Consider the following 24,014-nt stretch of genomic DNA (forward strand, 5'->3'; position numbering starts at 1 on the left):
CCCTCTTTTCTCTGTGAATGAGTCTGCAGATGCTCGTTGTGTCGAGTGCCTGTTGGTTGGGATTAGGGAGCAGTGGGGTGGAGGAGTCTGCCACAGGTGAAAAGGTTTGTATTTGGCTTTCTTTCACCTGTTTTATTATCACATTTTGTGGTATAAGCTGTGATTTTTAAAAAATTCTTACACAAATAAAATAAAACAACTACTGTGACAAGAAGCAGGCAGATGAAGTGCTCTTTTCAGAGATACACAATGCATGTCTAGATTTGGTATTTAACCCTTTTTGTTGACCTTTATGGGATATTAGGAAATTCAGAAAATCATGTTATTTCAAACCATTTCAAACATTCCAAGAATTTTTTTCTTTTTCTTGTTTTTTTTACTCAAGTTTTTCAAAGTCAGGAAAAAAATACAAAAAAATGAATACAGTTTGTAACTGATAAATCAATTGAATTTCATTTCTGACATCTTTATAAATGTCTCTAAATATAACTAAAAAAAGCCTTCATAAACGGCTCTTGTGTGTTTTTTTTCTAAACAGCTCTGATAAAGTTACAATAAAAAAAAATACAATGCTGAGTATCACTTATTGTTGGGTTGTTGTTTGTATTAGAGAAAAGATGTTGGAGATATAGCTGCCATGATGCAGGAGAAGAGGAGAAAAGGAAGACCTCGGAGAAGACTCATTGATGTAATGAAGGAGGACATGGAGATGGTTTGCAAACACTGAAGGAGGCAGACGATAACCCGAGATGGAACTATGATGTTGTGCTGATCAGTGAGGGAAACAACCAATGAACAAGAACAGGAAATGTGAGGAAAAGTGAGGAAAGATGAAACGATCAGAGAGAGTTGATGAATTAGTCAATATCTGCTCCTTTTAAAAATAGGAGTGAATGGTGCCACTCATAGTGACACCATTCACTCATCTCTTACAATTTGAATCAGTCCGGAGGAATGAGGAGTGAATTTATTTGATGAATTAAACATAATAAAACTTCAAACTCCAAACTCAAGCAAAACAGTAAAGTTGTTAAGTCACATTAAGTCTGTCTCTGTATTCATTGGACTGTTGCTCTCATGTATGCTGAGTAAGTTTGACTTTATATTAACAACTTCTGCTGCTGGTCAGAAAAAACAAATATATTTTGGTCTCCAAGCTAAAGGCGGCTATGTTTGTATAAAGCCCCTAATGGCATGAAAAGAAGAGATGAATATAACCGATAAAGTCAAACTGCTGTAACCGAGCCTCAAAGTGTCTCAAAGGAAGAAGTTGGTGGAGATTGAGGAAGTTGAATTTTCAAACACTGCAGACTCTCTGGACCGAGGATGAAATACGGAATAACGTGAAAACCAAATATGGTCAGGATGGACCCTTATTTAGCACTGTGCATGTGAGTGTACACTAGTTTCAGAACTCAGAAATTACATAAAACTAATATAATGTAATTCTGAAGTAACACTACTGTTTCATGTGTAATGTAAGGAATTTAAGTTTATGCTTTTAGAAAAATGTTGGATCCAACTGGCCCCTATACATGTGCTTATTGTGCAGTTCATTGAGCTTGTAATCCAATCAAACTGCTTTAAATAATTTGCTTTGCCCCCCTTCCATGCTGCAGAGTATTGAGAGGTCTTTACTGTGTACAAATGAAGTTGATGCCTCAGGGCGGGCCTAGATGGGAGGTGCACACTGGCCTTTATAAACTGGTAAGAAAAACAAGCTTGACTCTTAGACCAAGTGGTGACTTGACAAAGTCTGGAAGTCACAGGGCAAAGAAACAATTCTGGAACAGCTTGCTGTGGATTAAGAACTGGTAGACATTCCCCATCAGCTGCTGCTGTGGAACATCTGGCTAAGAGATGATGGAAATGTTCAACTGCCTCTCCAACAGTGTGGTGAGTATAAACTCACACCCTGTTTTAAAGTATAAAGTTGCTCTGCTTTTAAACTTTTTTTATTTTCTCATCTCACATAATGTAGAAATGCAAACGAAAACTTAAACTTTTATTTGTGCATTCTTTTTGGACATCATTATGTGTTTGCACACATGTGCATAGCGATAATCTGAACAGGTATCACACAGATTATGCTACTAATTATAACAGTTAATGAACCTTTAAACATATGCTACAATTTCGAACATAAAACAAAAACTAGAAATTTATTATTCATGAAAGGTTGCACATATTAGGTGAGGATCTTAGGCGAGAATGTGCTATTACTTAATATTCAGTCTCTGTTAATGAGCGCTCATCCTAAAAATACATATTTTTAAGGCATATAATCATAGTCTGCAGGTTAAAAAAAAATCTTGCCGTCGTTTTTTTAATCAACATAACGCTTTATTATTATTTTTTGTTGTTGTTTTCGCTCTCGATAGGAGCGCAGTTTTAATTCTAATATTATAAATTCACTAAAAAAAACAAATCGATATCTGTCGTCGAGCAGACACGTGAACACACCGGCTGTTCTGTACAGGTAAGTGCATCAGCTCGTGATCACCTGCACGTGTGCAATTTAAATCCCAATGAGATTCACCTGCGCGCGCACGCAGAAGAAAGCTGCTAATCAAACGCTGTATATTATATGTATTTTTCAAACTTACAAAAATGCGTTAACTTCTTTAAAACGAACAAATAGCAAAACAATGCGTCGAGTCGCCTTTAGCGCGGGGGTTAGGTCCGTGTGGTTGCTGTAGAAAGTTGAGGAGGACTCGGGCCGGTTTGAGCGTCTCTTCGGACCCGGTGGGGCAGGAACCATGTCGGAGGCCACTTTCACTACGCTCCACGGACACATGCTGATGGACCTAGTAGGTGTTTTCGGTCTCACAATGACGACTTTCTTAAAATTCAAGTAGTCCGAGGCAGAGAGTGACCACGCTGGAGAAAATGAACACGCAGACTAAATAATCCCGAGGTGTCATGTCTGTGCTGTTTCTCTCTGTTAATTTTATTTTAATCTCTGTCCTGACAGGGATCTTCTGGGCCTGATGACCTTTTCGAAGATGACTCCTATTCTCCGTCCTCTCTGTCCTCCCTCTCCTCCTCATCTGTCCCCACCGTGGAGGCCCTGCAGGGGAAAAGCCTCTGCACCGCCTGTGGTCTGGATATAGTGGACAGATACCTGCTCAAGGTAATGCACATCAGCTGCTCTCACCTGGCTCTCTTTTCAATCAGGGGCCTTATTATTTCACAAACAAACCCCTGAGATGTCACCAATATTTCCAGCTTAGATGGAGGACGTTTGCTTATTTAAAAATATGCATGAAGTAGAATGTGTTTACAGTGCCCCCCCCCCCCCTTTTTTTTTTTTACAACTGAATAAATAAAATCCTTTTAAGTTACAGTTTGTTTAATGAAATCTGCTTTAGTTCTGCAAATCACACAAATGCTTAGAGAAAAAAGTCAGCTTTCAAGTGATATAGATCATTTTTTTTTTTGTTGTTTTGCAAATAAAAAAAATGACTTCTTCTGTCAGGGTAGTGTCCTGAAAGCAAGGTACACCTTGACAGCTGGCCAGTCCATCACAGGGCTATCACAGAGACAGACATCCATACTCAGTAATATTCAATCCTAAGCGCATTTTAGGATCACCGATTAACCTCACTATGATTTTTGAACTGTGAGGGGAAACTGAAGTACCCAGAAACACATGGAGGATATCTTGCAGACTCCACACAAAAAGAACTATCTGGTATTTATTTATTTATATAGAGAACTGTGAAGCAATAATTGTGTCACCATGCAGTCCCCCATTCACTTCCTATGACTGCAAAATGTTTTGCTTCTGTTTAAAACTTTCAAAACCGTGTTCATTTCTGAAATTATTTGGCTTTGGGTGAAACTGTGAAAATATTTTCACTTCTAGGTAAACAACATGTGCTGGCATGTGCGTTGTCTCGTGTGCAGTGTTTGTGGGACATCGCTGGGGCGACATGTAAGCTGTTATATCAAAGACAAACAAGTTTTCTGCAAACTCGACTACTTCAGGTATGCCACATAGAAACTGTTTTCCTTTGAACATTGATTTAACAACATAAGTATTTGAATCATGGAAGTGGATAAAATTGATGCTTGATGATACTGTTCCAGTTTAAGTTGTTTTTGTCTTTTATGCAGAATTATTGACTAAACATTTTGGAATACGGTATAGATGGAAAACATTGCAGCCTCATATTCTACAAATAGACTTGAGTACAGTCTCTTAAATCTTTTACTAATAACCTAAAAATCTGAGGCGTATAAAATGTTACTCTTAATATCAGTCATTCTGATCTATTTTTAACTCGAAACTCCCATCTTCTTATTAATTAATTTAAGGTATAGAAAGTACAAACTGTTCACCACAAAGCTGTGAACATTTCATCAATCGCAGCTTCCACTTTGTAAACAATCATTTTTTTAAATCTTATTGTTATAGTTAAGGATTTCTGTAGTAAGGCTGGTGATTCACTCTCCAAACATCTCGATAAATAACATTTCTGTGGTGTTTTCATCTGTGGAGACAATATTTATGCCACAGCTTGATTATTACATTGAACTTCGAACTACTTCTTCAAATTTCTGTTTTTATGCAAATACACGTTCAGCTATCTGACATATTGTCATTTCAGGTTAATGAAACTAAATTGACTATAGATATTTAAAATGCAAATGGATCAGGTTTTTTTTAATGTTATGCATTAGCAAAGGCCACTCTTGGACTATTGTTTCATAAATAGTATCTCAGAGAAAAACTTCTCAGACAATCTCACCACACTGATCAAATCTAACTATTGGTTTCACCACAGGACGTATGGGACACGTTGTGCTCGATGTGGTCGTAACATCCATTCAAATGACTGGGTACGTCGCGCAAAAGGCAGCACCTACCACATGGCATGTTTCTCCTGCAGCTCCTGCAAGCGCCAGCTGTCCACTGGGGAGGAGTGTGGCCTGCTGGATAAGAGAGTCTTCTGCATGCCACACTACGAAATTATGTTGGAGAATCTCAAACGAGCCAAAGAAAACAGTAAGTTTCAGGAATGAGGAATCGACGTACGAGATGGTAAACCTCAGATACAACTTATATTACATACCGCACCTATTGCTTAGAATGAGGTATCGTTCCCAGAACCTTCAGCATGTGGATTTTATAGAATTAGTATCAACAGATGGTTTAAGTGGAATAGTAGTGAGTTAACTGAATGATGCTGATGAGTGTAAATAAAAACACAATACAGCATAAATGAAACGGATCCTTATCTGCTCATATGTTTTGCGTAATCTAAATTAAATGATTTTTCTGCTGTTTGATATAACTCTAAATAAGACCTACATTTTAAACACCCTAATATTCCTAACAACAAGCCCCGCCCCCCCTCCCCTTTTTCTTTTCTTCAACAATTAAAAGTGGACAACGAGGGGGATAAAGATGATTCCAGCACAAAGTCCAGGCCCGCTAAGAGAGCCAGGACCAGCTTCACAGTTGAACAGCTTCAGGTACCTTCACTGCTGCTCTGCTGATTGGACCTTTTGGTTTTTCTTGTACTAACGTCAATTTGAACTTGATTTGTTAGGCTTGGCACAGCCGCCTGCATGAGTGCGTGTATTTGTGCATTTTGTTATTGGTACTATCACTTCTGATTTTCACTTACTACATTGTTTTTCTACTAGTTGTTGCATTATATTATGACCGAAAGGGCATATGTGTGTGTGTGGTTTTTTTTCCCAAGTTCTACATACAGTCTAATTATTCAGTAAGTTTTGGTGAGTGGAACAATTTTACCTTTCAATTCATTCAGCGGATCAAGAAAAATATTTATAGTAGAGTGAATACATCAAGTGAATCGGTGAGGTCTGGTAAGGAATTCTAGTGCTTTGGTGGCCTCTAGTGTTAGTTAATGCATTGTACAGTCACATAGTAAGCCGCACACACTGTTAGCTGGGTTCACGTTTCAGTAAAACCTTTCCATTTCCATTATCCCCATGTGTGAAGGTGATGCAGACCCAGTTTGCTGAAGATAACAACCCAGATGCCCAGACTCTGCAGAAACTGGCAGACAGGACTGGACTCAGTCGTAGGGTTATTCAGGTAAAGCAGTTTTTCCAAAACATGCTGGGGAGGAATAAAATGTAGAAAATGAGACGGGTTAGTTTGACCCCACTGATGATGTGTTGTTGGAATAGTAATGTGTTGTTGCAATAAAATGAAACCGTCTCAAGCAATTGGATGAAGTGTAGCTTTGTCTGGCTGCAGCTAAAGTCTGTAGTTGAGCTCCATTTGTTAACAAAAAGATATGTATGTTTCTGTGTTTTTTTTTTTTTTCTTCCAAACTGCCAGTTTCTTAGATGAGATGACAAGGAGATTCTAAATTCAGCCTCTCTCCATTCAGGTTTGGTTTCAAAACTGTCGCGCTCGTCAAAAGAAACACGTCAACCCAAGTCCCGCATCTTCAGTCATGATGTCTTCGTTTAATCCTGGTTCCATGGCAGCACCGTGCATGGATGATCTGCAGTACACAACCTTTATGTCTTCAGATGCACCGCTGCTCACTGCGTTGACTTTCATGGAAGGTGAGACCCACAACCACTGATCAGACACTGTGTCAGTTTTGGCACAAGAAGAAGTCAGACTGAACCATTTTTACAAACTGGCTTAAATTTGTTTTATGATTCTTTGCAATTGGTTTATTTTTTTAGCTGTGACACAGATGTTGCCTGAGAATATGGTTTGAATGAAGAAAACATGAACGGTAAAATGCAGTGGGGCACTTGAAATCATGAGGTCTGCAATTTTCAGTATAAATACACTTTACCTGTGAGGGACAATGTGGAGGAAAAAAATCCAGGAAATCACATTGTAGGATTTCTAACAAATTCATTTGTTAATCATCATGGAAAATAAGTATTTAGTCAACAACAAACGTTCAACTCGTTACTAATATAACCTTTGTTGGCAATGACAGAGGTCAAAAGTTTCCTGCAGGTCTTCACCAGGTTTAACAGCAAGGCATGATGTTTCCACTCCCTTACTTCATGGCGGGTTTGGAGTTCTTGGGATGCAACTCAGGATTCCTCCTCCTCCTCCTCCAAACACGACGAGTCGAGTTTGTACCAAAAAGGCTTATTTTGGTATTATCTGACCACCGGACATTCACTCAATCCTTTTCTGGATCATCCATATACTGGCTTCAGCGGGGAGACAGGTCTTGCACTGCAGGATTTGATTCCCTGTCGGCGAAGTGTATTACTGATGGTAACCTTTGCTACTTTAGTCCCAGCTCTCTGCAGGTCATTCACCAGGTACCCCCTTGTAGTTCTGGGATTTTTGCTCACTGTTCTCATGGTCATTATGACCCTATGGGATGAGATCTTGCATGGAGTGCCAGATGGAGGGAGACGATTAATTGTCCTGCATGTCTTCCGTTTTTACATTATTTCTCCGACATTTGATTTAATGACACCAAACTGCTTGCCTATTGTAGAGTCTTTCGTCCCAGCCTCGTGCAGGTCTAAAGTTTTGTTTCTGGTGTCCTTTGACGGCTCTTTGGTCGTGGCCATGGTGGAGTTTGAAGACTGTGGACAGGTGTCTTTTATACAGATAACCAATTCAAACAGGTGTCATTAATACAGATAACGAGTGTAGGACAAAATGCTTCATGAGGAAGTCACAGGTCTGTGAGAGCCAGAGATCTTGCTTGTTACAATCCTACAATGTGATTTCCTGGATTTTTTTGTTTTTTTTGTTTTTTTACATTCTGTCTCTCACAGTTGAAGTAATGATGAAAATTACAGACCTCTCTCATCATTATAAGTTGGAGAACCTGCACAATCGGTGGCTGCCTAAATACTTTTTCCCCCACTGTATGTTTGTATAAATTTAGAGAAAAGGGAAGATGAGGGGCACATCTATGTTAGATTAACAAAGGAGAAATATTGTGGAAACAGGATAAATGAAATGTTGAACAACAGGTTGAATTATATCAAATTTGAACATTTTGGTAAGTAATTAAAGCTTATTTTATCTCCCAAACTGTCAACTTCATTGTTGTTTCTTGTAACATTTATGAACAACTCTCCAGTATTTAAACTTAATGAGTTGTTAAATTGATTTATGGTGAAAGCCATTCTAGATTATTTCAGAAACCGCCTTTGCGATTTCAAAGATTTTTGTCATTATTTTTAATGATGCTTTTCTGTTGCAGTCCAGTCTCCAGAAACGGTTATGCTTCAGCCTCTGCTTTCCCATTCAATGACAGCGTTGCCGGTCAGCCATGCCTGATGTTCACAACTGAAGCTGATTGAGGACGATGTGCAAATCTTTATTATTTATTGGAAGATCCTCTGAGGATACATCAAACTATATTTAGCTAAATTTTTACTGCTGCCACATGTGTTGATGACATTTAAAAGTACAATTTAAGTTAGAACATTAATTTAAGTCTAACATTTATGAATGAGAAGATCAAAATGACTTGAAAATATTGAGAACTGTAACATGAAACTTTTGTTTATATGTATATGCAACCCATTTGTATATAATTTTTTGAGCTTTGTTGTGAAGTTTTAAGGTTTTTTTCAAGACTACTGAAGAATTCATTGGTTGGGTTATGCAAAAAATTAAATCCATGAGAGATGGTACATTAAGGGAGCAAGTCTCCAGTTTCCTTTAGTGTTAATATCCACTTATTATATATGTTACATTTATGCACACATAAGCACTACTCCACATGCAGTGCCACAGAGTTTGACACATTCACCTGGTGAAGTTGAATGAATTTTTCTTTAGATATGGTGAAGTTTGTACTGGCATGGATAAAGTATTAAATGTTCTGAGTTCTGAAATGGTTGTAAATATTGAATTCCTTCCTGTATGAACTGAATTGCACACTGGGAATAAATGTTTTTTCCCCCAATAAATCAATATTCTCTGATTAAAGTTCATGCACCACAGTTTTTGTTCTTGCTGTTCACTGGGTGTGGTTCAGTTATTTGCATTTAGATAACCAAACAAATGTAAATCTAGACTACACATTTCACAATAGCAATGGGACCAATGAGATGTTGGATGAAAAGCTCCAGCATTGTCTATAGCAGATATCGGCAACTGGAAGCAAATGGGCCAGCATTGCCAGAAAAAGCTACCCTTTTTCAATCATAATTTTAAGAGTATTTGGAAATGGCATCGCTTGAAATTATTTGTATCATTGGGAAGCTGTAAAACATGTGAATTTCAACTACAATTGATTAACACTAACTCATGGGACAGTGAGGATGATGTTCACAAAAATTTATAATCATCCTTTCATAAATACTTTTTACATCAAATACTGATATGGTTAAGTTCTATTTACACTCGTCAAAGCTTCAGCATTTCACTTTTGTTGTGTGTTTGAAATTTGTTGTGTCCATTGAAATTGTGAACACTTTTATGAATTACTTTATGGTACATACATGATTTTATGATACACTTTAGGATGCAAACGAAACCCTAAAACATGTAAATTTTATTTAGTTTATGGTTGCCCCAGTCGCTGCTGTGGCCCTGAACTATGACGTAATGTTCGGAAGTTGCGTGGTAAATTGCGCATGCGCGTTGAGACGGAGGAGAAGCAGCAGGCTTCTTCAGACCAACAGCTTCAAACTGTAAACATCAGAACCTGGAGCCTCTTCTCCGTGTCGGTGGGATGGAAATATAAGGTAAAAATCTCATTCGGCGTCTCTGCTTCCTTGCCGTTGGTCTGTCATTGTAAACCGAGTCAAAAGAGGTCGCGTGATGTTAACTCAATTGCTGGTAAATTCCCTACCAGAGTGCTAACTTTAGCATTTAGCTTCTCTGCATATGTTTACGAACGTACTTGGCGACTGTGGTGAAGTTACTCATCGTCTGACTACCCGGTAAATGAATTGACACTTTTCTCCACGTCAGAAATCATTTTAGTTAATCGTTTCTAATGTAGCTGTTGACAAACCTCCCAGGAATCCGAGTCTAATCACTTCATTGAGCTAGCTAGTCGGCTAGTTGGTTGGATGCCCGTACAACAATCCTTTAGCCTGTCACAGCCACCGATCTACAGAGGGAATACCTTGAGAACGTCAGCGTTATTCGTATGATCTGATTGAATGTATCTACATAAACGTGATGTTTACATGAAGTCATTGAACCTGTTCTGTTTAATATCAGGTAGTTCTGTCTTCCTGTTTCCTCACCAATTAAGATAATAGTGTACTATCTAAACAAACTGCTTTTCACACCCAAAACCTTTCAGCAGAGTTTACAACAAATTAGCCGACCTCACTGTAAACTAATGTTGTGTAGTGTAGTTAGCTACACTATACTGTACTACATTATACTATACTACAGACAAAATCACTAATGCAGTAGCTGGTTTAGATAAGATATGCCTTTTTTTGTCGATGTAGGGAATATTTCTGAATTTCGTGGAGCTAAACTTTACAAGGGCATAAAAACAGAATAAGAAAACATAACCAAACAAGAAAGTTTGCCAGCCACATACTTCATAATGAAAGTTTTTGCATGCTATACAATTTGTCAGTAATGCATGGATTTTATTGCATAGATTTGGAATTATGGCACTGACAGTCGTTGTCGGCTGTTTAGCAATTTCTTGGATGTTGACAGGAATGAGTTTTTATAGCTCTCAGTGTGGTTATGGAGACCCTTAATCTCCTGCTGGAAGGGAGGAGCTGGAACTTATGGTGTAAGATGTGAATCTGATCAGGCACAATTGTTCTGTGCCTGTTTGGTGATGGACTGCCCATTAAGCATCTGGAGGGAAGGATGGTTCATTCCTCCCATAATCCTAATGGCAGTCTGCGACCTCGACTGCACAGTCAGCTTGCTGTATCAGGCTGCAGTGCCGTATCCGATGATACTCTCCAGTGCAGAGCAACACGATCCTCTACTTCACTCCAAGAAACCTCAGTCTGCACAGAAAATAACGATGTTCGTTTGGAACAGAGACTTCCAACATGTACCTTGCAGCTGAGTGTGTTGTCACTGTGGACCTGCAGATACCTAAGTGATGTCTTTGGATTGAATGCCATCTTCCCTGTCTTCCTCATATTCTGCGCAAGGTGATTTTGGACGAATTCCTCAATTTCTGTGAAATAATCCAGTGAGCTTTCATCATCATGCAGCAAGCTAAAAATCGCTGTGTCTTCACAGAACTTTATAAAGATGTGTGCTGTTGTTGCACAATCATTTTTAAACAACATTGAAGGAGCCTGTACTTATTAGTCTGGGCTCCAAGGGGGCACGATTGACCTTGACTTGCTGTGGCAAGGAGTGATACCATCTCGCTATGTAAGGATTTACATTCATCCCCCTTATTGTTTCCACAAGCAGGTGCGACTACATGGTGTTGAAAGCTGAAGTAAGGTCAGCGAATAGCACATGTACATAAGCTCTAGGGTTATCGAGGTGTTTGCTAACCAGATGTGTAATGCTGATCTTCAGTGTCATGACCCTGCTTGTAGGCAGAGTGAAAGGCCTGTAATTGTGCATCCACTTCTCTCCTGAGCAGAGTCGCCATCGTCCCCTATGGAAGTTAAAGCCACAACCTTGAAGCCATTGTTGGCCATAGCTGCAGTTGCTCGTTTCTAATGTCCAATAAACAATTGTTAAAGATGCTCATATGACACAGTCTATGGTTTTGTAATTGTTGTGCTTACATTCAAGAAAATAGCATCGATCTATTTTCTGTGTTGTGTTGTCCTATTCAGCGTGGCACTATGGGAGAAGACAGGGTGCACTCTGAGCAGGTCACCAGTCCATAAGAAAGCAAACATCAAATTGCCCTCTTTGCAATTTAGGGTCATTAATTAACCTCATGTGCATGTTTTTAGACTGCAGGATAAAACTGGAGTGCCTAGAGGAGACCCACATAGGGGGAGTGTGCAAACTTTACACAGAAAGTCACGACTGGTTTTTGAACTAATGACCTTCTTTACTGTGATGCAAGTGCATTAACAACTGGAAATAAAATACTGTATACGATCTAAAGATTGTTTTGTCACTAATACTAACATATGTCTTGTCTATTAAATGTATTATTTGATTATGCAAATGCTTTCTTGTATCGACCAAAGTAAATACTGATAAATCATGCTGCGCTGGAGTTTGGTGATGCAGATCATCATTATTATTACAAAACAGAGAACCAGTGAAATTTATGTGTGTGTTCCATTCAAGTTCTAAATATTGAACCAATCAAGTGAAATTAAAACAGCTTTGAGAACAGATTAATTACTATTTTGAGAAAAAAGACATGATGCTCTAAACTCGGTAACTATAAAGTAGGGATCACTGCAATTCTGACTGTACTAACTAAAGGCTTACACCATGAACTTTAGAGAACTGAGTTTTGTTGCATTATTGTTCATTATTGTTCAACCTGATCTCAGGATTGTTGGCTAATTGGCTACAGGTGAGATTTAGTACATAGAAGTGAGGCAGTGGTGTTGCACAAGCTACAGTGAATCAAGTGGTGATCAATCTCCTCTCAGAAGACAGTTGCATTGCTGTTGAGTTCAGCAGGCGGAATTATGAGAGCTGATACAAGATGATAGGTGTGACAGAGTCTGATTCTTTTATTGGTTTCACAGGTTAACCTGAAGGTGTGGGACCAGAGCTTATTCTTCAGTGCATGGACGCAAAACCAATGCGCAGGTTAGTCAAAAAAAAATAATTACAGAATGTGTGCCTTTTTTTTTCTATAATATAAGGAAATGTGGGTTTTATTTTCTGCCTCACTCCTCATTGTTTGTTGATTGATAACCCCACTTACATGGCAGACGGTGAATGTCCATGTTTTGAAAAATCCTCCACTCTGAATCTGTTTAATCTTCATTGTTTTCCTCATTTTTCTAAATTGTATTTTGTCTTTTACTGTTTAGATTTTGCATCTATTCATGTACAACACTTGGGTCAGTCAAAAGACGTTACATTGTTTGCATATTCTTCATAATTAAAGCATTTTCAAGAAAATATTTTATGATTAAAGCTATCTTTATTTGTGGAAGTGAAGATATTGCTATTCAAACCGTTCTCTCTGCCTCTGCAGCAGATCTTTTTTTCTTTGGTGTGTGTTATCAAAATGTAAACACGCCACCACCTAAAAGTCATGTGTGAATTGTGGAAGTAAAGTTTTATGACGACATTTACCTCTGAGACGGCATGTCATCCTTGGCATTACTCACATTTATAAGTAATGTACTGTACAGTTTAAATGTCAGGGACTTTTGAATGGTACTGAGAAATGATCTGAAGTGAATTGAAAGAATCTGACCCACAGCTTAAAAGATATTGCAGGCCACTTGTGGATAAGTTCATGCTGACTGTGTCGACAGCCCAGTCACCAGACTATGCCATTATATCCATCTGAGATTATGATTCAGGTGTGCCTATGCTCAAATAACAAACAAACCAGTCTCCTCCCTTTCCATTCTGCATTGTGGACAAAAGGAGAATGCAATGTTTTCATAAAGTATGTTTGCAAAACTCTCCATCTATAGGTTTTAGCTGTTCCACGTTTTGAGTTTTGTTCTGAAGGGTGTGTCTGTGTCGACTGATCATTTATTGCTGCAATATATAACTGCAGGCAGAAGGAACTTAAAATCTTCTACATGTCATACATTTCAGCTCTTTTTTTATTCAGTGCATTTGTTTTGGAAAATACTCTTGACTGAAGAAACTGGCAGCAAGAGTCCTGATCACAGCAGTAACTCAAAGAGAGAAAAGGCCGTTAACATCTGCCTGTCAAAACTTCCTTGATATTACGTCTTCTAGTTGAAAACTCATGAAATCGGCTCCTTGTTAATGTCCAGGGCCACCAGCGCACGTCAAGACGCCACTGGAATGGACATTACCAGCCGCTGCACTCTGGGGGACCCCAACAAGCTCCCTGAAGGGGTCCCCCAGCCCGCTCGCATGCCCTACGTCTCAGACAAACACCCACGACAGACCCTGGAGGTGATCAACCTGCTGAGAAAACACCGGGAGCTCTGCGACGTGGTGCTGGTGGTGGGCGCCAAGAAGATTTATGCGCATCGTGTGATCCTGTCTGCCTGCAGTCCCTACTTCAGGTATGGAGAAAAGCTCTTTGGATGCTTCCTTTCTGAATCAGGTGAGAGTTTCTGCATAACAAAAGTGCACTTGCATTTCTACGGTGTCCTCAGGGCGATGTTCACAGGAGAGCTGGCAGAGAGCAGGCAGACTGAAGTGGTTATCCGCGACATTGATGAGAGAGCGATGGAGCTGCTGATTGACTTTGCTTACACCTCACAGGTGAGAAAAAGATCATTTGATGAGGCTCCAAAAGAAATCCGAGCCCTCTGATTCAGTGAGCTCTGTCCTCCCAGGTGACTGTAGAGGAGGGGAACGTCCAGACTCTGCTCCCCGCAGCCTGCCTTCTGCAGCTGGCTGAGATTCAGGAGGCCTGCTGCGAGTTCCTCAAGAGGCAGCTGGATCCATCCAACTGCCTGGGCATCAGGGCCTTCGCCGACACTCACTCATGCCGCGAGCTGCTTCGCATCGCCGACAAGTTCACGCAGCACAATTTCCAGGAGGTAAGATCACACATGCTGAAATTGCTATAGATGGCATGCCTTGACTTTGCATAATTGTACTCTTCACTATGAGTGTGCAGCGCCGCAGCGAGGTATTGGATGTTTGCGTGCTGCTCTTAGACCGTGTGCTTTGCTCTGTCATGAGTCTGTCACGTGTCACACATTCTGCGCATGGAAACGTGAAATTGAACAGGTTTCTGTTTGGAGTGCCATGTTATCAGCTGAAACGTGGGAAACACACCCAGTTCACCAGGACACTCTTGTTTGTTCACTCATTTTCCAAGCTCCAGGATGTGTGCAAACTGAATAATGCAGCTGCGTGTGTGTGATTTCGTCTTTGGTGTTATAACTTCTCAAAATATTGCGCATGATCAAACAGTGGTCCTATTATTTAGTGGTGTAGTTTATATAGGACTGTATCTGTCAATACTCTAGTTCTTGATCCCGGTTCAAGTCATTCAACATTGTGTTTTAGCTGGAAAAGCAGATACTTGTATTCAGCTAAATGTTTCTGACGTGTTCATAAGTTCACTGTGATCTTCTGGCTTTTTGCACGCTGTTTTGCCAAATGAAACGGTGGGCAACGATGTACTGATTTCATCCTAAAACAGCAAATTTCTACAAGAGAAAGTATTTAACCGATGACTGTCAGCTTGGTTTGGCAGACCCCAGCGGTTTCACCACATCACATCTCAAGGTTTTTCCATTGGCCTTTCCAGGAGTTTCTTCTGCACAATGAATCTGGTTGAATTCAGCAATAATACCAACCTCAACTCAGATTCTTTCATTCAAGGATTTCTTTTATCCACAATAAAAACTAATTTTCTGCCTGTGAATTGAAAATGTTAAAGCAGCTCCTGTATGTTTAGTTTTTGAGTTGCACGTTGACTGACACAAGCTGCCTTGTTTGCTTGCTTGTTGGTGATAAGTGAAAACTGGACGCTCCATATTGTGACATTGACAAGTGTCTTGCTTTGCCATGAACTTGAATTGTCTCAAGAAAAGGGAATAAAGCCTATTTGACGGTTGTGGAAATGGATTAGCTGGCCTTATTGACGGAGACAGTGAGTGTGCTCTCCTCTGGCTCTGTTGTTGCAGGTAATGGAGAGTGAGGAGTTCATGCTGCTCCCTGCCAACCAGCTGATCGACATAATCTCCAGTGATGAGCTGAATGTGCGGAGTGAGGAGCAGGTTTTCAATGCCGTGATGGCCTGGGTGAAATACAGCATCCAGGAGCGCAGACCTCAGCTGCCTCAGGTTCGTTATGGCAGCCGGCACGATTCCAGTTGTACTCAGTCTTATTGTCTTTGATATCATTGTTAAGATTACGACTCTCACAAGCTATTGCACTGCAAATACATTATCATTATGCGTTTTGCAGGTCTTGCAGCATGTTCGCCTGCCGCTCCTCAGTCCCAAGTTCCTGGTGGGAACTGTAGGTTCAGATCCCCTCATCAAGAGTGATGAGGAGTGCAGGTAAACAATGATTTTTTTTTTTTTTTTTTTTTAAAGAGGGTGTCAGCCTGTTTTTGCTGAGAGGAAATACTGATTGCTTATATCCAAATCAAGGAGTTTCTGTTTTGCTTGATGCAATGTTTTTAGTTCTTGTTATTGATTTGCTGCTTCTGTCTTTGGTTTCAGAGACCTTGTGGATGAGGCCAAGAATTACTTGCTGCTGCCTCAAGAAAGGCCACTAATGCAGGGCCCAAGGACCCGGCCGAGGAAACCCATCCGATGTGGAGAGGTCCTGTTTGCAGGTCACTGACGTTCAGCGTTTTCTTTAGCATTGACTGATCATTAGTGCTACATAAATACCCTTAATCGTCTCAGATCATAAAACATGTCTCTTTCTGCAATACTTCCTTGTTTTATGATGTGCTTCTTTGGTGTCTGCTCGTCCCAAAGTTGGTGGCTGGTGCAGCGGTGATGCCATTTCCAGCGTGGAGCGTTACGATCCGCAGACCAACGAGTGGCGGATGGTAGCGTCGATGAGTAAACGGCGATGCGGGGTCGGCGTCAGCGTCCTGGATGACCTGCTGTACGCGGTTGGGGGCCATGACGGCTCTTCGTATCTGAACTCCGTGGAAAGGTCTGCTGCGATTGCTCAACATTTCTCAGACAGAATGAATCACAGTCACATCTCTAAAGCTGAAAATTCATGCAAATGTCTTCAGATATGACCCAAAGACCAATCAGTGGAGCAGCGACGTGGCCCCGACCAGCACGTGTCGTACGAGTGTGGGCGTGGCTGTGCTCGGTGGATATTTGTATGCAGTGGGAGGGCAGGATGGAGTATCCTGTCTGAATATCGTTGAAAGGTATTGCTCCTAATTCTTGTGATAAATTGTCAACTTTTTATTTTATTAGTGTTTGGAAGTATTAGAATTTATGGTGTGCTCTGTGAATAACACAGTCCAAACATTGCCTTTTCCAGATATGATCCTAAGGAGAACAAATGGACTCGGGTGGCCTCCATGAGCACCAGGCGACTGGGTGTTGCTGTGGCTGTGCTGGGGGGATTCCTTTATGCCGTAGGAGGGTCTGACGGGACGTCACCTTTAAATACAGGTCTGCTGTGCAGTCGTGTGCATGCGTAATGCTAAATAAATGCAAATGTGTTTCTCTTAAACTGCAGAAGTCTGAATTTCTAGAGCTGTTCACACTGAAAGCAGCATGACTGGGTGAAACTGTAGTTTACTTTTCATGTATTTGTGTTCCTTATCGCTGTGATCCCTCTTCGCTCTTCAGTGGAACGCTACAACCCTCAAGAAAACCGCTGGCACACCGTTTCTCCCATGGGCACCAGGAGAAAACACCTGGGCTGTGCGGTCTACCAGGACATGATTTACTCCGTGGGGGGCAGAGACGACACCACAGAGCTGAGCAGCGCCGAGAGATACAACCCCAGAACAAACCAGTGGTCTCCTGTAGTGGCCATGACGTCTCGACGGAGTGGGGTAAGTGTCTACGCTTCAACCTGTTGCCATTTGTGCCAGTGTGGCTAAAGATGGTTGCATTGAGATGTATTAAAATAAATTTGTGTGTCTGCAGGTGGGCTTGGCGGTGGTGAATGGTCAGCTGATGGCAGTAGGAGGCTTTGATGGGACAACGTATCTCAAAACTATAGAAGTATACGACCCTGACGCCAACACATGGAGGTAAACACTTCTGCTGTTATGGTCTGTTTGGACAACAGGTCACTTGCACACAACATTTAGTATTCTGGTTTTTATGTTTTTTTTTTTGCCTACTTTGTCGGAAAAATGAAAAACCGTTTTTTCTGTGATCAGTTTAAAATGAGAGATGCTCCTGTTAAAGTTAGGAGTATCAGGCGTTTCCTTCCAGAACTCAAAGGATGAATCAGCTCACTAGTCATAACAAATTCACCCAAAGATGATCCGTGGTTGTGTTCCGTACTGAAATAAATCTCTTTCGATGGCGGCCTGTTGTATAATGCATCAGGAGCGCATTCATACTTCATTAAAATGAAGTTAGAAGCCTTTCAAAAAGCCATGTCATAAATATGCACAATGGCACATAACAAGGTTCATGAAGAATTGTAGGTGGTGGATATAAAGTCTTATAATCTCACAGGCTTCATGCCTCAGTGTGTATCATGTTACATAACTTGGCTCAATATTTCCCGAATCAAGTAACCTTACCACAAAAAATAACTGCAACAGTGATGAGATTACACATTTTTTTCCCCCTTTTTGGGCTGAATTTTTACTTACAGCTCATAAATCTGTGAATAATACTTCTTAGATGAATTGTAGTACAGTTGGCACACTGCTGTTTTATATACTTGGCATTTTTTTGGAAGGATTGATAATTATTTTTCACACTTATTGATGCCTTTGTTGTATTTTCTCATCATGTACACACACACACACACACACTGTTGATCGATCTTTTACGTTCAAGTGTCTTTTGGCGCCTCACGGTTTCCTTGTCTCCTCTCTTCAGGCTGTACGGAGGAATGAACTACCGCCGGCTAGGTGGAGGGGTGGGCGTCATTAAAATGACTCACTGTGAATCCCACATATGGTAACGCCGCCCTCGCCCCCCCCCTCTGCTCACACACACCATCACTTCTCATCACGTTGCAACGGATGCTTCTTCTCACCGAATCTCGTGCCTCCAGAACATACGCCGTCATTCACCGGAGGTTGGGAGGACTTTTGGGGGGGAGGAAGGTGAAAAGTGGGAAGGGAAAAGTGGGAGAGACTTTTGAACTGTAATTCATCTCCGACCCCCCCTCCGCCCTCCACCGACAAGACTTTGGAACATTCTGGTTGTCTTTGCTGACTGACCACAATCACCATGAAGTGCACTGAGAGCCGAAATCTACCAAGTACTATGAAGCTTCCAGTTTGGAGAGGACGGCCCCGTTTCCTGTGACCTGTCCCGTGTTTTCATCCTCCATCCTCGCTTTTGACCCAAACTGAGATTATTTACTGACGGAAATCGAGAGCAGTGAAGATGTTTGGAAGCTTTATGTATCTGAAGGAGGGCTGTGGGAGTCCTGGTTACCGCTCCTCGGCTTTAAATGGTACTCCCCCCAAATTGTAACTACTGAGCTCCATCGTTAGAAAACAAAAAAACAAAAAAAAACAAAAAACCAGCCACAGACTATTTTTTGACTGTGAGATTGATCTCCTGGAGTCTATCAGAGGTAACGCCATCCTCAATTTAGTGTTGCTTGTAGATTTCTGGTCATGCATTTGTGGTCGTTATGTCTTTTTGGGTTCAAGTGTAGCATTAAACGGTGAAGTACTGTCAGGCTTATGAAGGAATCTGGAACTGAAATGGAACAAAACTCCATGCTTTTTTTTACCAAAAACGGCCACTGACGACCATAGTTAGGAGGGAAAACATTTGTTGGTTTTATACTGGATGGGACTGTGGCTGTTTGTTCCCCGGGTTGTTGTTAATTTTCGTTTCTGACAGTGTAACTTGAGAAATTCACCAGTTTTTTTTCTTTTTCTTTTTCTTTGTTTTTTAACCTTCAAGTAGAAACATCATTCAGAACAGCTTATTGATGACTAAGTGTTTATTTCCCTCAAAGGTCTGGCTGTGACTTTGCCACTACACAAGTTTAACAGCACACCGACAACTTTTCAAAGTGGTTTTTGAAAAAAAAAAAAAATTTTTTTGAAGTGCTGTGAAGAAAGTTTCCTTTGCACCTGGATATGTTTCAGATTCTCTCCATCTTACAAACGGCTGGATTCTGATGATTGATTTAGAACATGTCAGAAAAATCCAACTGCGGTGCGTCTGAATCAGACCGAAGCCAGCCTTCATGATTGATTGATTTATTGAAGCACCAGTGCGCATTGCTTTCAGTAAAAATCCATCTAAAGAACCAAAATCGGTCATTTAAAAACAATAACTAAATTACTTCAATCTAGTTTGTTTGAGCTCCGGCTGTGGTTTTTTTAGACCACAGTAAAGCTGATTACAATCAGTTAATGGCAACAATCGACCATCTGTTTGAAAACTAGTATGGTATTGTGCTTTTCAAGTCCAGGTCTGAAAGGTCCTGATGTGTGGACACGACTTGATCTCATTAAGATAAAAGTGGAAGAAAGAAATCTGGTTGAGGTTTGTTTTCTTCTCTCTCGATGCAATAAATAGGTTCTCTTTAGTAACACTACCGTCTGGTAAATGCAATGCCAGATGAACTGATCGTCATTCATGAACACATCCGATAATGTCCAACAGTTTAACCCTGTACTGTCTGTGGTAACCAAACTGAATTGGATTTCTGTTCCACTAACGCTGGCCTGCTTTGAACGCTTCAGAGAGAAACGAGTCAGTATCCTCAAGCTAAATCATTAAACGGTGAGAAAACTTATTGATCACAGTTCTAAAGTGTATGTGTGTTAACAAGGTAACAACTACTTGTGCTGTAGTCAGTGATGTGATGTTTTTCACACAGCCGTGAGTTTCACTCGCTTGTTCCGGTTCCGTTTTGTAGTGCAACAGCACCACCTGCTGGAGGACAGGCACAGTGCAGGACTGATCTCAGCACAGAGGGTGAAAACATTTGGTTTGGTTGAATGTTCTCAGATGTTGTTGCACTGTGATTGGAAATGTGTATTTAGATTATTTTCATTGCGTTTCTTAATTCTGTTTTATGGGGTTATTATCAGATATATGGGGGAAGTCGTTATAGGTCAGTTCGGAAATGAGACATCTTGGGCCTCACAGAATAGGTTTATTTTCTAGAAAGAAAGAAGTCAATTTTCAGCTCGGCACTTTAAAAATAACATTGCAACAAAAGCACTGCTGAAATTACATCAAGGCAGGTGTTATGCATTTACATTTTTTTTTTTACCCCGTTTTCCCCAATGTGAATGTTGCCGTTATGATTCACTCTCTTTTTTTTGTTTTTATTCATTTGATCTTGTTCTGGGTTGGGTTAAGTTATCCATGCTAACTCAAGGGACTTCAACAGTGTGGTTCCTAGATGCAGATGTTCACAAAAAAATGAATGTTTACTCTTGAGATGCTCACCTAAACTGTTGAATTTGACCATTTCATGCATTTTATTTTAGTGCTTTTTTTTTTTGTTTGTTTTATTTAAAATGTTGACATTGAAGGACACCTCTGCAGCACGTTGTACATCCACGCTGGATATCGCATACACCCAGTTTCCTGCTGCAGAGAGAAAGATTGTTGGCCTGCATCTTGAAAACTCTGCGTTTCACTGCCACACGAGTACAGGGAAAACCTCTCTCAGTGCAAGAACCCGTGCATGTTGGTCAACCAGTGATGGAGCAGTTATTATTCATGACGGTGAACGAAGGCCGAGCTGTCCTAGACCAGAGCGAATTGCCTGCCATTTGGTTCCCAAACGGAGGAGTTTTCCTTTCCTTTTCTTAGCTACTAATGATGCGTTGTGATCGTCAGCCAGTCTTCAGTCAGTAGCCGATATTTAAATCACAGGAATGTGGTGGTGATCGCAGTTCTTTGTGTTCATGTATCAAAGAGCCATCTCTCAGCTGTGGTCGCTGCAGCTGCTCTGGACCCATGTTCACGATGACGAGGATTAAACTTTTACTCTGAAAAACCAAATGTGTCAGTGGATTCTTGTGACGATGTGCGTGATAATGTCACATGTTGGGTTTCTGTATTTTCTTTATTTTATTAAGACCAGCAAGTAACAGGAAGCATCCTGTCTGAATCCAGCTTGGAAATGTGCTTCTTTTAATTATATCTGCGCCCCGTCTGACTGACGTCTACACACGGTTCTACACTGTAGCGCCGAGTCTTCATTAAAGTTTCTATTTACTGTGGATCCCAGCACACATAATTGATTCTCTGTTTTGTTGAAAATAGCGCGACAGTCGAGGACTTTGATTTGGATACAGATCAGCAGCTCTGCCTTTTGTCTGTATATGAACTGCTGTGAGGAGTTTTTGTATCGGTGCCAGAAGAAAAGAGACGGTTGTTCAGTTGCAGTCGACTAACACAACAAGGAGGGGGAAATAAAAGCTCCTCTGCAGCACCGCAGCAGGTGGAAACATGGGTGTGAAGTTTTCATCTTTTAACTGTAGTGTACCTGTTTTTTTTCTCTCTCTCTTGTGAGGGTCACTGGAGTTTATTTCTGTCTGTGATCCTGATAACAGAGCACAACAGGAAAGAGAACTTTGTTTTCTTCTTCTTTTTCATCTGTTGTTGGCTATAGATGTGCTTATGATGATATTTCACGTTCTAAGTCTATTTTTTCATAACTGAAGAAGAAAATATTGTCTCAGTTGCTTTGTTGTACTCTTATAATTGTGGCGTCAGTTTAACCTTTGTAAAAATGTCATTGTTGTCATACATCATGCCACATGTATGGGGAATTGAGGGGTGCAAACTAATTAAGGAACACAACAGAATTAAATTAATTACAGTAATATAAATTGCCCCACACCAAAATGCAAATTTTGAAAGTTTACTGTTTAAACTTTGCATGGACTCCCGCAAGTTGTTGGGTTTCCTGCACAGCACTGTGGGCGAGCCAGTTTAATTTGATGTCAACCAGAAAACATTTTCCTTCTGCCTTCTGTCATTTTTTGGCTCACCAAGCATTTTGTGTCTCTCAGTCATAAACGAGTTGAGTTCTGTGTAACATGTTTCAGGCAGAACTCTCACTTACAATGAGTCATTGCAGCCATAAAAACACTCCCAGTGTTTTAATACTACAATGGCGTCTAAACAACAATCCAAACAATTGCAGCTATGCTTATGGAGTTTTTCTATTAATAAATACAGAAAATGAAAATGTTCTTCCTGAATGACTGAAAATAAAGTGTGCAGTCATAAAATAGAACTTTTTTTTTTTTTTTTTTTAACTTTGCCTCATCTTTTGCTGATTGTTGATGATTTGTTGAAAACTGGGTTTTCCATGAGTGCCTTTGCAAAGCAATTTTGAGTATTGTAACACCTCCATTTGTATATTTCAGCTTGGAACAAGTAGAAAGCGACGTATTTCATGTTTAATCAAACAAAAACAACTAAATATTTGCTAAAATACAATTTTCTCTCATGAGCAACCATTTCATGGGTTTGGTCTCAGACGCACACGTGTCAGTGATTGATCGTCCACCTGACCAATCAGCGGCCAGAGCGACGTCCTGGCACGTGAGGAGGACGTGGGAGCAAACGCAAACAGTAGAGCAAAAGACGAAATCTCGAGCTTCCAAAAGGTGAGTACCGTGAATTAAATGTCAAGAAATTTATTCAAGATTTTTTAAAACGTTATCACACTAACCTCACTGGAGCATTAACGGCGTCTGATTAACTCCAACAGAATTAAATGCTCCCAAAAAGTTTCGTGAAATCTGAAAAAAGAAAAAAAAAGTTAATGCTACAGTGATTTATCATGACATGACAATTAAACCAGTGGAGGCATCACTGGTATCACACAGTGAAAGGCGTCAAGGTCTCAAAAACATTCCGAAGTTTAGAGAAAGTCACAATAAGTTCACCTGTAAGGGATATAGTGCCTTTGACTTTCTATGAGGGGTGTGTTATTCACAAAGATTTGACTTTCTGCTGGCTAAATTAAGCCAAACCTTTTTAGAATAATTACTTTTGGAAAGATATGTCAAATCTTTAAATTCTCAGAAGTAACTATCACTAAGTGCCATATATATTGTTTAGCAGTAAAAGTGCACATATTTCATTATATTTAGCTTGAAAATGTGTTTTGTTCCTTTGAATAGATCTAGCACTGGTTTTGTATCCTGGTCCTAGAGAACCTCCATCCAGCTTCTTTCAGGTCTTTCCTGCTGTTTCACACCTGCCTGCTATTCCCAACTCATTGCTGGGCTTTTGACTGTAGATTCTGGTGTGTTGAAGCAGTTTGAGCTGAAACACACTGGACAGCGGGTCCAGGACCAGGGTGGAATACCACTGAATAGTGTCTCACTTTGTTTTGTGACAGTGAT

At 40.4% G+C, this 24,014-nt stretch overlaps 2 protein-coding genes across 3 annotated transcripts; both read left to right on the forward strand.

Annotated features, from left to right (window-relative positions):
* The first annotated feature begins 1,754 nt into the window (after positions 1-1,754).
* LOC115405461 (LIM/homeobox protein Lhx8-like) lies at positions 1,755-8,886 on the forward strand. 2 transcript variants are annotated; one of them, XM_030115046.1, is made up of 8 exons: positions 1,755-1,896; positions 2,975-3,133; positions 3,869-3,990; positions 4,791-5,011; positions 5,393-5,481; positions 5,978-6,073; positions 6,375-6,555; positions 8,187-8,886. In XM_030115046.1, exons 1-8 carry the CDS (start codon positions 1,861-1,863, stop codon positions 8,261-8,263), a joined length of 981 nt encoding a protein of 326 aa, XP_029970906.1. In that variant the 5' UTR covers positions 1,755-1,860; the 3' UTR covers positions 8,264-8,886. The 2 variants fall into 2 exon arrangements, with proteins under 2 accessions (XP_029970906.1, XP_029970907.1); XM_030115047.1 differs by having other exon boundaries at positions 4,896-5,011.
* A 690-nt stretch (positions 8,887-9,576) lies between these two features.
* klhl20 (kelch-like family member 20) lies at positions 9,577-19,385 on the forward strand. The gene is made up of 14 exons (XM_030115393.1): positions 9,577-9,681; positions 12,610-12,673; positions 13,831-14,088; positions 14,182-14,290; positions 14,365-14,571; positions 15,670-15,828; positions 15,953-16,047; positions 16,213-16,328; positions 16,477-16,660; positions 16,746-16,889; positions 17,006-17,139; positions 17,320-17,528; positions 17,623-17,729; positions 18,538-19,385. The coding sequence occupies exons 2-14, from the start codon at positions 12,651-12,653 to the stop codon at positions 18,620-18,622; spliced, it is 1,830 nt and encodes a 609-aa protein (XP_029971253.1). The 5' UTR covers positions 9,577-9,681; positions 12,610-12,650; the 3' UTR covers positions 18,623-19,385.
* Positions 19,386-24,014: the final 4,629 nt, after the last annotated feature.

Source organism: Salarias fasciatus, chromosome 18 (genome assembly GCF_902148845.1).
Source record: "Salarias fasciatus chromosome 18, fSalaFa1.1, whole genome shotgun sequence".
Taxonomy (NCBI): domain Eukaryota; kingdom Metazoa; phylum Chordata; class Actinopteri; order Blenniiformes; family Blenniidae; genus Salarias; species Salarias fasciatus.